An 18,558-nucleotide genomic window follows, 5' to 3' on the forward strand; every position below is an offset into this window, starting at 1 on the left:
TACTCAGTATCACTCTGTAATGTTTAATAGCTTTTTTTAAAAATTGCGTACCATACACGAGATACATTGTTTTTATAAGCAAATATATATTATACTTTCAATTTGATAAAAGGTTACAGTCTGTACAATCATCTGTGGCTTCTAATATGATTCTTTTTTACAGTAAAATCATGAATATATCATATATCAAATAAAACTGCAAAATGACTTCATGATGGGGATTTCTAATTCGGCTTAGAAACGCCACATTTGTCAAAGGTTGCATTAAACATACAGCGAGTGGTTCTGGGAATACTGTCAAAGTGTGAGTGTTAGCCCCATAAGCAGAGAAGACATTATTTAAAAGAGAAATGTTATAAAAAGGTTAGATTTGGCACATATAGCATTACTTCAAAAACATTAAAGGATCATTCCACGATTTGCTGTGAGGGAATTCCCAAAAATTTAACTTTTACAGCACAGAACAGAACATGATCACTTCACCAACTTTGGCATCCAACTCCATGGCTTAAGAGGGACAAATGTTATTTAAAAAAAGCCAAATATTCTCTAAAGATCAACTTACATGCAATAATCAGAATTGCTCTCCTGCATAGCGTAGTAAAAGTGCTGTAAACCTGACATGTTTACTTTAAGCACATATCTACAGCTGTTCATGTTGTTTCCTCAAACTTGCCCAGGGTGTTTTCAGAGATCTGTAAGATAATCTGAGGAAGACATGCGAAGGAAACATTAATGCCAGAAAAATGTGCTACCCTCATTAAAAAACTCTCTGCAGTGGTTTGTGATGGCACCGTGGTCACAAAAAGCTGAATGCAGCATCATACTGTATCAGCGCCTCAGAAGGAACTGTTCAGCTGCTCAGAGGGAAGGAATGCAAATTTCCTGCAGCTGCGAATAGCTGTGGAACAAAACAGCCCATTCTCCGCATCTGAAACAGTATCATCAGCATTCATTCTTTCCTCTCAAGTGGCGTGTGTGAAAACACTCCGCACGTCTCAGTGGAACACACACATGCACTCATGCAGGGAGGTGAGGTGAGAAACCACTCAGTGTCCCTGCCTTCACCTCTGTTCTGGGAAACATGCAGGTCTGACTCGACCAGATGAAGGAGTGTGGAGGGTAAATGGGAAAATAATCTCTGGTGTGTCAGAGTGGGATCTGTTGGAAGGAGTGATTGGTGGAGTCCAGGTGGACGTGGGCAAGCAGGAAGTGGGGAGGTCAAACTGGTGCCACGTAATTCCCAGGAAAAGTCCCAAAAGCACGAGTCCGCTCTGACGTACCTACAGAGAACAGAGCACACGCCGTGGTCACACAACAGACACTAAGACATGGATGAGTCTAAAACTAAAACAATTCATTGAGCAAAAACATATGCAATGTTTCATGATGCCCACTAGAGGGGGTGCTGACACTGCAGAATGTTCTGATATTGGTCACTGATGTGTTTTACAATCTTAATGACACTTTGTTTAATAGTTTGTGTTTTTTATTAATACTGTAAACCAGTGATAATTAATGGCCCACTGGCCAAATCTGGTCTGCAGTATGGTGTCAGCCACTTTCTTATTCACAATGAAATTATTTGTTTATTTGTTAATTTTGTTGTTGTTGTTTAAATCAATAAGTAAGTGTTCAATAATGTCCCTTGGCTGATCATTCTGACCTCATAAATGTATATGTCACACTAACAGAGCTAATGAGTCATTCCAACATCTGAGTGATTGCATGATGGAAGAGGTTCTGGCTATTTCTAAAGTAACCAGAACATTTACAACTAAAATGTAATAGCAGCTTTTAAATCAAATACACTGATCAGAGGTGGAAGAAGCACTTGGAACCTGTACTTACATTAATGTGTTCATCACTTTAATGTTGAAGCTGCTGAAGGTTACCTACTTTATACAGTCTTTATATGGGCAGCTTGTAAATGTTTCCTTTGGGTGCTCAATAAAGATGTATCCTAATCTGTAATATTATACAGAAGCCCTAAAGGGCCATGCATTCATATATCTTATTTCTTCTGTTTTCCCGAGATAACGAGTGAATTTCATTTATTTTCTCGAGATCTCGAGTTATTATCTCGAAATAACAACTGCCGTTTTCCAAAGATAACGGGATAATTTTCTCGAGATCTCGAAATAACGAAACTTTGTTTTCCCGAGATAACGATATAATTAATTTGAGATCTCAAGATAATGACTGTGATATGACAGGCCTGAGATTATGGAGATGCCTGGGACCTCGTATCTGGTCAGCTATGTAGTTAACCACGACATCAGGCTCACTTAGATTGCGCCGCCGATATAACTGAAGCCTAGCTAACCTATTTTTAGATTACGCACACTAATGTGTATACTATCTGTAATAGCAAGGCATAATGCTATTTCAGCCTGTGTCAGACACAGAGTGATCGATATGCTCCTGCTCCTCTGACATTGCTACACTGAATGATGTTTCCTGCAATGATTTAATATACTACACTATCGTTTTGCTTTCTCAAGATCGTTATCTTGGGAAAGCAAAGTTGTTATTTCGAGATAATAACTCGAGATCTCGAGAAAACAAATGAAATTAACTTGTTATCATGGTAAAACGGAGGAAATAAAATGTATGAATGCATATTATTATTATATATAATTCCGTAATATTACGTATTTTATAATATATTTCTTTATTATATTTCGCATTATTAAACTAAAACTGCAAAGTAACTAGTAACTAAAGTTGTCAAACAGATGCAGTTGAGTAAAAGTACAGTACTCAGAGCTTTAGATGTCACATCTTAATGAGCAAATATCTTTTTAAACTAATTTTTGAAATAGCATTTTCTTTCCAGTGATAACATACATTGAAGATTTTATTCTTCCTGTCTTACCTACAAACCAGCCGTCGTCACATTTCTCCATCACTTGTACGATGTCTCCTTCTCTGAGCTCCAACTCATCTGAATTCTGTGGTTTGTAGTTGTAAACAGCTTTGTATCTTAAATAGAAAAAACAAATGGTCTGAGCCACACATTTATCATAGCTGCAACACTTGGTCTGTGCTGCAACAATGTCAATAACAAATCTGGATACTTACGGTTGGTGTTGCGCCACAGCAGAACCGGGGTTGTTTTGCACTTGCCTGTGTGGCAGGGAGTTAACATGTGGATTAGGTGGAGCAGCCTGGTTTGGTATTGCACCCTGGAAGAAATAAAAAATCTTGCATCAGACATTATGAACTGAGGACTGATAAACAACACTAACAGCAACACCAGGGCTGGAGGACATGCAGTGACTATCTCAGGGAGGCAGTGAGAGCAGACCTGTGAGGGGTCAGTGTATCTGGGAGTGTTCGCTGTGGTGGCTCCTGCTCTGTGTGCAGACGCTGACGACTGAGTGGACGGTGAAACAGCTCTAACAACGGAGCTCTGGTTAGCTGAGTTTGTCCCAGCCCAGTGGCTGTTCTGGTTGGTGGGTGAAAGGGTTTTGGAGGTGCTCTGGGGCCACCGATTGGTCGTTTCTTTGGGTGTCTGTGTGGGGGAGCGTGACTGTGAAGCTGGGCTGCCGTAAGGTACAGGTGAGGACGGCTTCAGGGGGGAGTGCTCAGGTTTGGGGCTGAGGGAAGTGGGGGTGAAAGGGGATAGCGGTGATCGCGGGCAGGGGGAGTGAAGTGGACGTCCTGGACTCTGAGGTCCAGGAGAGACGGGAGACATGGGGCCAGGTGAGTAGTCATCCGTGGAGTATTTGGTGCGGGGCATCTTGTTGACCTGGACATAATTGGCTGGGAAGATGCCGCTCCGGCTGGTCCCTGAGATCCTCCCCTCTAACCACTTATCGTCAACACGCCGGGTTATATCGATCACCTCACCCTGAGGAAAAAAACACATTGGAATGTTTGATGTTACACAGAGATAAACGTAACATCCAATGACATTCAAATACTAACATTTGTTTCAAGGTAGGGCTGCAACTATTAGTCGACTGAAAGACTGACAACTATTTTGATAAGTGATTAATAATTTCAGTCATTTTTCAAGCAAAGATGTAAAACATCAAATGTGATGATTTGCTGCTTTTTTTTAATCCATTTATAACAGTGAATGTGGAGTCTTTGGGTTTTGGACTATTGGTATGACACAAGAAGCAATGAAGAAGTCACTGGGAAATTGTGATGAGCTTTTGTCACAATTTTAAAGGCAAAACAATGAATTGATTTATTGAATAAAAAAATGAACCGGCAGATTATTAAATAATATTTTTTAAATGTATTATTCTTTTATCATTTTATTTTATTATTTAGTTGTTGTTTTTTTATTTATCCATTTTATTTTTAGTTTTATTATTATTTTTTAAAATCTTTTTACTTTTATTTATTTATTTATTTTATCATTTTTTACCATACCCATTAACATCAGGGGAAGGGACTACTAATGAAAACTAGCCCTTCAGCTAGCTTGAGTGCATCTACATTTGTTTGTTGATTAGTCTACACTGTCCCTTTTCAAAATAATGCATTAAATTAAATAATTAACAGCAGCATCTTATCTTGTTTTATCTGCACTAAGAATCTTTTCTTCTTTTTGGCTGCCAGAAGAAAACTTTTTTTGCTGACATGTTGAAGAACTTCATTTCTCAGGTTTCACACAATATATGAGCGTTAAATCAAAACCAATCAAATGTATTTACAGTGAAGTGTTTTATTTCCCAGGATGGAAAAGGCATCACCCACCTTACTCTGTCTGTGACTGATTTACCCTGATATTCTTACCCTAACCCTGACCAGTCTCGCTCCTCATGCCTAAACCTAACCAAGCCAGCCAATGAAGGCAATGTGTACCAGCCAATGAGAGGCAGAGAAGGCGGGTCATGCCTTTGCCATCCTGAAAAAAGTTAGCAATTACTATTACCAGCAGATGGTTAGCTTAACTTAGCATACAGACTAGAAACACTCAGGCTCAACACGTCATTTTTCCACTTCAGTTTTTGTGCAGATCAAGCAACAACGTAAGACATTTCAAATAGCGTTCTTTACATTATCTGCTTAGTTTGCTTTGTTACAGAGGCAGGCTAGCTGTTTCCACAGTTGCCAGTCTTGATGCTAAGATAATCTAAGCAGCTGTTTTTAGCTTCCCATTTAGTATACCAACATGCCAGTGATATCAAACTTTCCATTTCACTCAGAAAGAATAACAAAATGTACTAAGGTACCTATAATATTTTCAGCCAGAAACTGACTTGTGTGCTCCAGTACAAACAGCTACAGTGGCTCAATGTGGAGCGAGAGCAGCTCCGCCTCAACACTCACCTTACGGAAAGAAAGTTCAACAGGTAGGTCAGCGTTGAAGTTGAACAGAGCCACAGCTTCCCCGTAGTCCAACACCTGCAGAGTGGGAGGCTTTATAGGAGTCGGCTTCTCCGAAGGAGGCAGAATCTATGAAGGACAGCAAAAACAGATTTGTGTCAGAGGAGATTAGACAACGAGCACAAAGATACAGTGGCGAGAAATGACATGAAGAAATTCACCTCCACATAAGTTGTGGGGAAAATGCCAGCTCTCCCGTGATGTTCTCCTTCAAACCAGTTGGCGTCTACCTGCCTGTGGATGTAAACAATGTCGCCTTTCTGCAGCGTGAGCTCCCTGAAGGAAGGAAGGCGTAAAGATCATGAGACACACTGAAGAAAATTCCATTGAATTATAGAATCAAGACGAGTTCAGACATCTAAGAGTGTTTGAAATTAAGAGAGTTTTAGATTTGATCCAGAGCTTTACATCTGATAATGCTATAATGTCATGTTTTCTTTTAGAAATATAAATGACCCTGCACAGGAGGAAATGGCCTTTTTATCATATCAGCTCACACTGTAACTCACTTGGGTGACTGAGCCTGGAAATTGAACTTGGCACGCGCTGCTTTCATCTGGAAAAACAAACAAATCCTTCAGTGCTCTGGGACAATTTGTACGAATGCAGTTATTATGTGAACAATTCAGAATGAGCTCAGATAACAAACACAAAACAACACAACTTAAAACCACATAACAAAGTGGATTTAGGAGACATTTTCCTTGCATTTTAGTTGGCAAAGAAGTCACAGGAATGTACCTTTTTCTCCTCTTTCTTAGGTGGGCGCTCCATGGTCTCATTGGCAGGGGAAAGACGTTCTACTGTAGAACAAAGTCAAGTCACAACAGTGTGAGTGGAGCCTGAAACGTGCACTCCGTCCTTCATTAAGTGTTGTTTTGGAAGGTGTTGCTACGAAAAAGCAATCACAGCTTCCACAACCATAAGCTCAAGAAGGGCTCTGCTCTCATATCCAGGAAGAACAATTGAATAAAGCTAATCTTTAATCAGGACTTCCGAATCCCACTTCCTATTTTTGTTGGCTTCCTCCCCACCCATCTACAGGTCCTTCTGATTCTGCAGGAAGAAACTGCAAAAGCGTTTCATGCTCACACCAGCCTCGTCTGAAATGCCTAACGCCAGAGCAGAATCAGCCGTGGCAATGAAGGAGAGTCATGAGACCTTCGAAATATATTAGATTACGAAACGCTTTCATCAAATACATGCAGCCTGATTGGATGAGCCACCCTCTAGCTTAGAGGGCATGACATTTGGTCGGTTTCAAGTAGAAGAAGAAGAGCAGAGAACGATTAGTTTGTGGACGGCGCTGCTAGAAATATAAACTGCTGCGGTTCTTATCAAAAGTTCATGGGAAAATCCCAATGTGCATGTGTGCTGCTGAGCCAGAAAGGGAAGAAAAAACTCCAAGTTTACCATATGTGGGAGCAGAGGTCGATGATGTTCCAACCGGGCGATGGACAGGCTGCTTTGCTGCTGATGAATTGCTGAAAAAATGAAGAAAATATAAAAATGTTGTGTTTATAATTCTGTCACTGTGTCTCCCGATCAGGGGGGAGGATTTCTGATGACACTGAAGGCCAGTGAAGCACACACACACACACACACACACACGGTCCACGAAACAGTGTGTGGGAGGATTTCCTGCATATAAGTGTACAACACATCTGGTTGCAGCTGCTGGTTTTTCATACACTGGACGGAGATGACACAGATGATCAGACTAGCTAGAAGGGCGTGCAGATGAAACTGTGTGAGTCATGAAGTTTGAAGCTTAAAGGGACAGTCCATCCTCAAATTTAAAATACACAATTTTCCTCTTACCTGTCGCACTATTTATCCATCTGGATTGTTTTGGTGCGAGTTGCCAAGTTTTGGAGATATCAGACACAGAGATGTCACTTTCATTCTGCTGAACTGCACCTGACAACCGCACCACAGCGCAAAAGGAAGCGTGCATCATGATCGAAACAAGCTAAAGTTACAGCTCACCTCAGAAGGACGTCATGTCATCTATTATCCTTCTTCATTTGGAGTTATATAGGTTCTTGTGCATGAAAAAGGTCTTTAAGGTTAAAAAGCCCAAAGTCTGCGCCAACAGAAACTCCTCTCTCCCACAGAAAACACTGCTCCTGAAACGCCTCATCAGTAGTCCCGCCTTTAATTCCATGACTTCTTGACATTAGAAGATGAAAATGAGCATAATATGTCTCCTTTAATGACTACATCCGCCGATCTCACGAGCAAGACCCTTGTCTACGATTGTTTCCATGGGTAAATAGCACTATAGATAAGAGGGAAACTATGTATTTTAGATTCTGGGATGAACTTTACAGCCCTGAAACTCACGATCAAATCCATGAGTCTGGTCGTTTCTGGGCTCAGAATTGATCCAAAAACCCAACGCTTCCAGCCTGGTTTCCTCTGAACTCATTTGCATATTTCCAGACACTGTTGTTTTGTGTTCCAGTATTTGCAGCTGGATGAACACAGCGAAACGACTTGAAAACAGTTTAAACCATGCAATTTCTTGATGCTGTATGGTTTGGTTTCACACGTCCTTGGCAGCAGGCTCTTTAAAAATAAAGGCCCCCTTATCCCACTAAGCCAGAAAAGGTCAAACCCCGTGAACTCAACTTAGCAAACAACAGCGAGAATCCTCCCAGAAAGCATGACACACATGGTGAGAAATGTGGAATGCTGCCTGCTGTTTGAAGTAACAAATACTGTACTTGTGCAGCTTGTTAAAGTTCAACAGCTTCCTAACAGAATCCAGCACAGAGAGTCACCTGATCGACTAACAGAGCAGGTACCCCACGAAGAATTAATGATTGTGCCGTCCAATCACAGTGCTGGGTTGCTTAAAACAGCAGGAAGCGGCAGGCAGTTACTCCCACTCGATGAAGCAATATCAAAGTGGATTAAGGAGGTCTGTTGCGTGTGGATTGACCCAGACATCTCCATAAGCCTGCCCTGTATGAATACAGTCCACACAGGAAAAATAACATCACTATCAACAGCTTTATTTACATTCAGTTATCTTCTCTCAGTGGCATGACACACAGTATTACAGCTTTGTAAAAAGTTTTAAAGAAGTGCCAGAAAAACAGTGAAGGAATGTAACGAAGTACATTTACTCAAGTACTGTACTTGAGTATTTCCATTTTATGCTACTTTATGCTTCCACTCCAATGCAGTTTGGAGGTCAATATTGTACTCTTTACTCCCCTACTAGTTACTTTGCAGACTATGCATCAGATCCAAATATGAAAATATATTTATTTATTTATTAGCAATCAGATTAACAAACACTGATTCCACTAATCAGAAAAATGCTGAACATGATATACTCAATATATGTACTATTTACTTTTAGTAGTACTTTTGATACTTAAGTACATTTAATATTTGATATTTTTAAGACTTTTCCTCAAGTAATACTTGTTTCACTTTTGCCACTGTAATTTTGAGGTACCTGTACTTCAAAGTGAGTATTTCCATTTTCTGCCACAAGATTTATTTCATAACTTTAGTGACTTTGCAGTTTGCACGCTGCAGAAGAGCCAAAGTAGCACATTTTTAAATCAATCCATCTGCAAATGTAAATAACATGTACGTATAGTTTACTTTTACAGGTACTTTTGATGCTTAAGGTCAGATACTTAAAGTCTTTTACTCGAGTATCATTCATATGGGTGAGTTTCACTTTTACCAAAGTCATATTTAACACAATAATTTACTTTTACTCAAGAATGACTTTTGGGTACAACACTGGTCAGAAGCCTTGAATCTACTTTGTCATGTAATGCAACATAGGTTTAAATCAGTAATGTTGTCACTGACCTGTAGTTTGTGGTCCCGGTGTGTGGAGCAGTCACTGGATCCCGGCCTCTGGCCTCCTGAAAGCAGAGTGAACATTAAACACAGTTTGTTCCCTGCAGCCTCTCAGCTCAGAGGAAATCTCACAACAACTCAGACAAAGTAGAGGTGCTGACCACTCCCAGAGGAGCAAGAAATCCCCTGGGTCCTATCCTCCTCAGGCTGAGAAAACAACACCGCTCATGATGTGTCTGAGCTGTCTGTGATTTCAGCCAAATCAGAAGCAGATTAAATCACACAGGAATCGGGGACAGCATGACAATCAATGATCATTTTTGGCAGGCTTACATCCAAGTTTCTCTCTAAAACAAGCACTGTGGGATTGCAGAGGGAAGGTCTAAACAACATGATCAAAAAATGTGATTTAAAAGGAAACTTGATTGCAAAAGTTCTTCGATTTACGGCAGCCAAATTATGAGGACTTGCAGGCAGGTGATTGACAGAGCAGATCAATCCAAGTGCAAGGCAGGCAGGCGATTCAGGAGCTCTCATCCAGGTCACAGAGGAAAAACAACAGACGTGGTCAAAGCTAGCAAGCAGGGAGGGTCTGGCTGCCTTCACTGAGGGGAGGGGGAGTAAGGGTGGGGGTGAGGGTGAGGATTCTGCTAGATTGTGGGGGAGGAGGGATGCTTCAACAGAGAGAGTCAGGAGGGGGGCTCAGTACCTCACCCCGGCCTCGATGCTGCTTCTTCTGGGAAAGTCTCCTCTCCAGGCCCTGGATCTCCGAGTCCAGCTCAGCCTCAAAACGACTCAGCTCAGAGACCAGGCTGGCCTGATCGAGCCGAGCAATGATGGAGTTGGAAGGGCAAAATTAAAACACTAATACAGTCTGCTGAAACAATGTGACTTTTGGGGCTAACGGTGACCCTTGTCAATGATTAATAAGATGAAACCTGGACAGAGTGGATCGCAGAAAAGGCAGAAATCTAAATTCTGTCAAAGCAGCTCACCTCAATAGAAGGAGACTTTGGTTTCTCCAGCTGTTTCTTCGGAGCTAAATGAGCCTGAAGAAAAAGTAGAGAAAGAAACATCATTGAAAACATAACTTGTGAAAAATGTGTTTTCTGACCATAATTATTTTTAGTTTAGTTGTGCTCAAGTAGTGCATCTTCCTAACTGAAGTTGTTTTTATTGAACTGTCTCAAAGTACTTGACACAGAAATCCTGAGGCCAGAAAAAACATTATTCTAAAACAGCTTTAGCTAAGACGGATGGACGCTAGTTCGACGAGAGGGACAACGGTGCCAAGGTGACTTATGGCGGCTCCAACCAGGACAGGAGCGTCAGGAAGTTTTAGAGACGCAAGAGAGAGGTTGTCGGCACCGGTGAGGAAAAACAGCGTCAAGAAATAAGTTAGCAATTAGCATTTAAGTCTGTCTTAGTTTGGTAGAAGAAAGAAACTTGAATTTGGTAGGTGTACGCTTGTATATTTCTCTTTAGTAAGGAAAATAGGTGTAAAAATATTTCCTTTTTTGACATTTAGTGAGTTTATTTTGTTTTCCTATCAGACTAAAAAAGCCAATAGAGTTGGTTAGCAGGCTAACTTCAGTAGACATCTTTGACATGATGCCAATATTTGTATTTTCTTGACATTCTGTTGATACTTTCTTTAATTCTGGAAGGTTTTCAACAAAACTTCTTTCAGAAATATTACATACTTTAACAGTTTGTTGACAGTGTGTTAAGGAATTAAGAGGGATTGTGGAACGACAGTCTTCTGCAAAAAGATTTTCACCAGTTTGTTGGAGGGTTTGGACATGTATCTCTTTGTGGAAACAAATACAAATACATACAGAAATAAAAAACAAGAACTGGATGGTAATCTGGTCAGATCCAATGCGGTGGATGGACAGGTACTTTCAAGTACAGATATTGAAGCAATTAAAAGCTGCAGGTCTTAAAAACATTAATCATCCTGTAACTGAACAGTATTGAAAATGGAGAGAAGCCAATACACTAATAACAGGTTGTCAAACCACATTTGGATACAAGCTGGATGTCAAGATGCCAGCGGACGTATAATGAAACACCCACATATTTCTTTTGTTCACACTGATTTAACGAGCAGCCCAGTACAACTTTCACCTTTTCTTTACAAAGACTTAACACGAAGAGAGCAGCAGATTATATCAAGCATTACTTTAAAAGGCTCTGCTGGCGAGAACTACAGACCCTCTGCTCCATTTTCAGTTTTTTTTTCCTGAAACCTTGGCTGAATGTGTCTCTCTGAACGCCAAGGACTTCCCCTCAGTCGGGAATCATCCTCACTACAATCACAGACTGTAATGTCACTGTGAAGCAGCACAACACCTGATATGGTCTGCGTGCTGGTTTTTCTAACCGCTGTCCAGGGGATAGAACATAGGCCGCTGTCATAAAGAGGAAATTAAATAAGTCTCCATGCTGTGAGCCATTATACACCACAAGAGGTTAACACCATTTAATACGGATCACAAGACACCTCGGCTCTCGTGGGGGAGTGGAAACAAAGATTCCTTTTCTTTACGAGTGCAGACACAAGGGCACAATATGCACCAGATCTGGGACATTGTTGCAAGAGCTCTGGGGTTTAAGCTCATAGACACATACAAACGCCTGCATGTTCAATTACAAAGGCTGCTGGACAGTGCAGATTACACTACACAATAAATGACACCCCCAGAGGTTAATAAAAGTGAGTCAAAGTGTCAGTGACTTTCAGCACAATAGCTGAGAGAAACATCAAAATAAATACTAAGATCATGTCCTTTCTTGTCTGAAAAGCTAAATGAATGAAAGCTGGAGGCCTGTTGGATCCTCTGAATAAAAGAAGAAGTGAGCACATCTGGCGGTTAGCAGCAGGTACACTCTGGAGTGACCACACTAACAAGTTACCTCGCGTGAGAAGATGAAATACGAGGATTAAGGCTATAATCCTTAAAGAAAAGGCGCCCTTCCTCAAACCTGTTCCTGAGCCCCACACAGGGAAAACAGTGCTCGTCTACACAAAGAACTGCAGTGATTACAGCCAACAACAATGCTGGTTAAAATCTACAGGTTAAAGATCTATACAGAAACATTTCTGTGATGCAATCAGAGTGATATCACATCCTATTTCTGCTCTATGACTGCATGTGAGGTCGTACCTGGCTGCGGCTCTCTGAGGCGGCGCTCTTTCCAGGCTCAAAGTCGAATATGCTCTTCGGCTGAGGGTGCTGCTTTCCCGGGTCTGACAGCTTATCTACATCCTCACTCCTGAAACATAACACCGCAACACACACACAGACGCAGACACACACACACCATGGACAGCAACTTAATCATGGCTTCATTGTGAGAGCCTGTAGCAACAAATCCAAACTTGTCTGTCCCACACGTTTCCCTCCACTGCTCTTGGCCTGAGATTTGGTTGGAATTCACACAAGACGTCAGCTGTGTGTTTATCTGATGTCAGGGATAAATTCATATCGGTGTAGTTGAGAAAACCAGTACATACATAAACATCAGTATACTATTAAATCTCCTATGACAAACACATTTAAACATTGTGATGCATGGAAAGGGAACTTTTGTTCCCTAAACCAAATGAAGTGCAGCAGAAATGAGCCCTAAAATGGAAATAAGTTAGCATTTCTGCACTTCCTGTTCCCACGTGCCAAGTCAGGTTGTCTTGAATAAGTTTGGTGGTTAACACGAGCTTTAGAGATTTTCAGGTTTTGTTCTACGACATAAAAAAACCCATCAGTAATTACCCGACTTGTGAATTTTAAAGTGTTTATGCGCCTTAAAAAAGTATTTTTGTTAAGCTAAGCTAACAGGCTGATGGCTACAGTTACATATTTGTTTTACATTTTTAGAGGACAGAGGCAGGAGTGATATCAATCTGCTATCTTCTGGCAAGAAAGTCAGTAAGCATATTTTCCATAAGATCAAGTGTGATACCTGCCTCTGGGCCTTGCTGTGTGCATGTGAAGACCCCGAGGTTAATTATGTTACCTCAGTGGGAAAGATGCAGCTGAGGTTGACTCAAGATTTTATTAAATTGCCCAGTGGTGCGAAAGTGAGTGATTGATAGTCTGTTTATATGTGACGTGATTGACTGGAAGTTTGCCTACTTGCGATTGTCTGTTTTTCCAGTGTGTGTTGCGTGCTATGTTCAGTTACATCGAACCAGTATAAACTCACCAGTCTGGCAGAGCTCCATAAGGTGTTAGTCTGAAGAGATTCTTGTCTGCTTCATTACTTTCTTCGGTGTTGGCAGATAACTGGAGCCCTGCAGATCAGTGGATCAGAGCAGATCAGTCTTAGGTAAAACTGGTTATGTAACTGCACAGGACAGCAACGTGGACTTTGGTGGATTCACTTACGTTCGGCTGACCACCGCTCTGAATCCTCCAGCTCAGGTTCTGACAAACAAGAGCGAAAGAAAGGATTAATTTATACTTAAAACACTGGAGTACTTTATATAGATATATCAAGCAAAATGTGACACTTTTACATTTACAGTGCGACCTAATTGGACATTTTTATTGCACCACTCAAAAGCACTTTACCTCTTCACACACACACTCTGGTGGCAGAGGTTACCGTGCGAGGTGCCGACAATAACAAACAGCCATCATGAGCAATTTGAGGGTCAGTGTCTTGCACGAGGACACTTCAACATGTAGACCTTCTGATTAGTGGTGGACTGCTTTACCTTCTCAACCTCAGGCACCCCACTACCCAGAAAGAGAATTTTAGGTCTGTATTATTTTGGGGAACGATTTACCTAAAGTATAACAGAAAATACTCATTGTACAGACTGTCATGGCTGCATGGCTGCAAGGTTTTAGTGGTTTTATGTAACTGAATGTTATTTCACACTATAACATTTTTGACACATTTTTCGTGACTTTGGCTTTTTATTAGCCTTTACTGTCTTTACTCTCAGAATCAGAATCAGAAATACTTTATTGATCCCCGAGGGGAAATTGCTTGCGTTACAGCTGCTCCCATCCAAAGTCCCAGAAATATGCAGAAAAATAAAAACTATATATAAACAAGCAATAAAAATACAAGAAATGTACATTCTACTAGAATATATCCATATATACAGTGTAACAAATAATGCTATAGTTGAAAAATGGTTTATTGCGTATTGTTTGTCTTAATCATCGCACATTAGAGAGAAACAAAGTGTCCAGAGTGTCTGACACTCAGAGCGAGGAGTTGAACAGTTTGATGGCCACAGGCAGGAATGATTTCCTGTGGCGCTCTGTGGTGTGTCTTGGTGGGATCAGTCTAGTACTGAATGTACTCCTGTGGCTGACCACCATGTCATGGAGTGGATGAGAGCCATTGTCCAAGATGACATGTAACTTGGACAGCATCCTCCTCTCTGACACCCCGTCAGAGAGTCCAGCTCCAATCCCACAACATCACTGGCCTCGCGGATCAGTCTGTTCAGTCTTTTGGCGTCTGCTACCCTTTGTCAGTATTTCTCCTTGTTGTTGTTTTTACTTTACATTGTTTTTTGTCACAGTATAAATTATCTCTTGTTTATAAATAGAGGTTGATTGATTGATTGAGTGTTGTATTATCTTATATAATTTGATTTTTTTCACTGATGTGTTAATTAGAGCCTGACCGATACATTGGTTGGCCAATATTGTCGGCTGATATTAGCTGATATTATGTTGCTGATACGTGTTGGATATGTGCAGATATGAACACTTTTTTTTAGATATTACAAAGCAGAAAATAATGCTTGGGGTAATTTACAATCATATGCAGTTTATTGTTTTAGTGGAATATTGGACAATTAAGTTTATTGTTGAACTGTATGATAACCGTATTTGCAGGATCATTGCAAAAAGTGTGTGTTTCTGTATACATTTTATGTTTACGCGAATATCAGCCGGCATATCGATATCAGATTTTTTTTATTTACTCCCTAATATCGGTATCAACATTGGCCCCTAAAATCCAGTATTGGTCAGGCACTAGTAGTAATGTATGAGTAGTGTTGCAGTTGGACATGGTGGAGCAAATTTTAACTACTTTAGATAGAGTTGGAACGTTTAAAATACATAAAGTCGTCATACTTTATAGGCAAATCATGTGTACATTTAAACTTAATCAGCAAAGTAACTTCAGCTGTCAAATGAATGTAATGAAAAAAATGTGTCTCAGAAATGTAGATTTCCCGTGTTTGCACCAACAGAGATCATCAGTAGCACCTCAGAGAGCTGCATTGTAACAGTGCCCCTCTAGAACAATCTCCTGCAGAGAGTTGAAAATAGTCCTCTGAAACGAAACTGATCCGAAGCAATCCAGTGAAACCACCACAGCACTGCGACGGTGCCATTACCCACACAAATAACAGGGAATGTGATTCTATTACGCAACATGTAATAGAGACAAATGAACAGCTAGGTTTAGGAGGGGCTGAGATAAGAAGCTGGATTGTTGTCAGAGCTAACAAGCAGAAATGACATAAGACTTTAGGGCTCTTTCATCATGTCTTATTTTGCCTCAGCAGCAATCTGTTTGCTGGATCGGCTGTGGAGTACCTGACACTGACAGAGAGGAATTCTCTCTGGTGTGTGTGTGTGTGAGAAGAAGAGGAGGAGGAGTGAACAGTACTTACCCTCTGGCTTCTTGTGGATCTGTCTGAACATGCTCTTGTACCAGTCTCTGGGCTTGTTCACACTCTGGTATAAGAGAAGAAGGGAGGGGGCAAAAGATAAACAACTCTTGGGAATTAGACTATGAGAAGTACGGCACATAGAAAGTACATAAACATGTCAGCTACAGTTGAGTTTGCAGGTGTGGAAATTCTTATCTACACGTGAAATAAATCCACATGTGAAAACATTTCCTTGTGATATTTTTGTAAGGTGTGCATAAAAAAAAGATAAATCAGTACAATTTTGAAAACTACATTCAGTGTTTCGGTCTTACTGATCTGGAGGCGATGGGCATGCCCGTTTCATCCACTGGACCGATTCCTGAGAACTTGATGAGCCTCTCCTCCCTGGTGGGAGTCCAGCTGCGTGGTAAGGTGGAGCAGCTCTGGACGCCATTGGACAGTCCGCCTGAGTTACAGCCGCCACAATAATATTTCAGCGATTATTTTGTTTCGATTAATTATCGATTTCAGGGGAAGCATACAGCCTTTGAACTCCTCACATGAAACCTACTGCAGAGAAGTCCGAACTACTGTGTGCACTGACGCTTCAGCTGACTTTTCAACTGCATTTACCGTTTACGCTTCAACTGCTTCAACAACTCATCTCTTATTCTACAAACTACAGTTGAAACTTGTTTGATTGGTTACATGCAATCTGATATTTTGGCCCCATTCATCTCTTTTAAACTCCTGTCAGTGCTAACACTTCAACTCACACTTCCAATCCTTTCAGAAAACTTGTTTAGCTCTTCTTATTGTTCATACCCAACTTACTGAAACTGCTTTCAGTGCCAACACATCAACGGACACCGTCTTCTTCAGGTGTACGATATTACCAGTGAGCAGTATTGTCCAGTAAAAGCTATAAAATGAAATATTTATGAACATTTATGCCGATATGAACAGCAGATAAGATGACGGTTTACTACTTTTGCCCAGTTAATTTGTACATTTAGAAAAGCACTGCATGTCTGCATCTGACAATGGGCTATCATAAGAATACAGACATAGACATATCTTGATTTGACAACAGGAGAGAATATTTTGGTATCAGTATCATCATCTGCAATTGGCCAAAATAAGTAGCCAAATATGCAAAAATCCATTATTGTGCATTCCTTCTTGATTTCTTTTCTGGACATCCACTTCAACTGATACTTCCAACTCAATTCATCACTTAGAGCTCGAGGGATATTTTTCCTCCTCTCAGCACTTTCAATGCGACTGATGCTGCAGTTTCTCAGCCCTTAAACTTAAATTAACACTTCAGTTTCATTCAGCTTGCACTTAAACTTATACTTTTTCAGCACTTTTGTTCTATTGATTTGTTTTTTGACTGCCACTTCACCTAAAACTTTCAAATATTGCAGCAATTATTTGTTTTTTTCACTTTCACATAAAAAAGAACTTTACACAGCTGTGCTCCTAAACGTCTTCACTTATTTCAACTTCCCCTAAATCAATATTCACTTCTTGAAAACTTATTTTGACTTGTACAGTAAGGCACACGTGTGACACACAGACTCGAAAATAATGACCTTACCATGCGTTTGTGACGGGCCATAATAAGATCCAAAGCTGAGGGATGTCGGGCCACCTCCATTCACTTCTGACACCTTGAGAGAGGCAAAGCTATTGTCAGTAACTGACATCTGCAACAGTGATGGTTTCAAAACATGACCCTGGCTGAATGTATAGCCTGTGATGCATCATTTTTCCACAGGGAGGAGCACTTGTTTACTGAATTCCTCATTGTTATTAACACAGCCTCCAGGACATCACTGTGCATACCTTGAACTCTCCATATGGCTGCCTTGTGGAGCGAAACGGGCTCAGAGGAGGTGTGGGAAGGCCAGGGGAGATGACAACCTCATGGGTCAGCTCTGGAGATGTTAGGATCTGCTGACCTGAGGAACCATCAGGCTCCCCGGAGAAGACGATCCGGGAGCCATTCTGATCCCCGACCACGTCCGCACGTTGCTTTGCACAGAGGAAATGAAAAATATGGATGAACATAACAATGTGTGAACTTTGCTCCTGTCATGTCCTCCTGTTGGCTCTGGGTAAACACCGCTCTCTATGGGAGGTCATGTGAACTTGTTAGTGGCAGAGCTATTCTCCAGAGAATAACTGGCCTCTGTGGGGGAGCCTGTGATGAAAAGGCCCCTAATTTATTTAAAGCAGGACCAGTGGGAAGTGGTGTTCCACCCACTTCATCATCTCTCTTGCCACGACTGCAGAAAGGCCTCATTCAAGGTGCAGAGTGGGGGCACTGAAACAGGAGAGGACCATTATGAGCCCATTAACTCCCTATTCACCCAGCCTTTCTATTCTCCAGCCAGGGGGGAGGAGCCGGGGCCAGAGAGGTTGGGAAGGGGCCGTCGATGTCAACCTCAAAGTCCAGCAGGGCCAGCACCGGTCTTGTGGTCTCCATAGTGATCTCTTTACTCCCCCCCAATAACAACCAGTTTAGCTCTTCTATTGGAGCACTATGTATGTGAGTCAGGTGCTTTGGTCCTCTCTGTGTGGCTGCTGGGGGTCATGGGAAAGCCCCTGTGCCTCGTGGTAACGATAGAACTGTTATCTGCACCAAAGGCATGTTGTCGTGACACTGGACTGACTTGTGAGACACTCATGAGTGTCTCCTGGACTTTTTTTTCTGGATTAAATGTTCTTATTCA

The 18,558-nt window shown here is 41.2% G+C and overlaps 1 protein-coding gene across 6 annotated transcripts in view; it reads right to left on the bottom strand.

Annotated features, from left to right (window-relative positions):
- The window catches only part of sorbs3 (sorbin and SH3 domain containing 3), a 29,469-nt gene continuing 10,911 nt past the window's right edge, over positions 1-18,558 (bottom strand). For 2 of the 6 annotated variants that reach the window (XM_084359039.1, XM_084359038.1), the window contains exons 3-21: positions 17,669-17,857; positions 17,421-17,493; positions 16,150-16,283; positions 15,836-15,899; positions 13,572-13,610; positions 13,390-13,477; positions 12,351-12,459; positions 10,176-10,229; positions 9,890-9,997; positions 9,190-9,245; positions 6,763-6,833; positions 6,091-6,152; positions 5,859-5,905; positions 5,511-5,625; positions 5,293-5,418; positions 3,311-3,856; positions 3,085-3,188; positions 2,879-2,985; positions 1-1,283 (exon numbers count right to left, since the gene is read on the bottom strand). In XM_084359039.1, the coding sequence (XP_084215165.1) occupies positions 1,222-1,283; positions 2,879-2,985; positions 3,085-3,188; positions 3,311-3,856; positions 5,293-5,418; positions 5,511-5,625; positions 5,859-5,905; positions 6,091-6,152; positions 6,763-6,833; positions 9,190-9,245; positions 9,890-9,997; positions 10,176-10,229; positions 12,351-12,459; positions 13,390-13,477; positions 13,572-13,610; positions 15,836-15,899; positions 16,150-16,283; positions 17,421-17,493; positions 17,669-17,857 (2,154 nt within the window). In that variant the 3' untranslated portion in view covers positions 1-1,221. The remainder of the gene's footprint in view (positions 1,284-2,878; positions 2,986-3,084; positions 3,189-3,310; positions 3,857-5,292; positions 5,419-5,510; positions 5,626-5,858; positions 5,906-6,090; positions 6,153-6,762; positions 6,834-9,189; positions 9,246-9,889; positions 9,998-10,175; positions 10,230-12,350; positions 12,460-13,389; positions 13,478-13,571; positions 13,611-15,835; positions 15,900-16,149; positions 16,284-17,420; positions 17,494-17,668; positions 17,858-18,558) is intronic. The other 4 variants (XM_084359040.1, XM_084359043.1, XM_084359041.1 and 1 more) reach the window with 4 other exon arrangements.

Source organism: Pagrus pagrus (genome assembly GCF_965226575.1).
Source record: "Pagrus pagrus genome assembly, chromosome: 8".
Taxonomy (NCBI): domain Eukaryota; kingdom Metazoa; phylum Chordata; class Actinopteri; order Spariformes; family Sparidae; genus Pagrus; species Pagrus pagrus.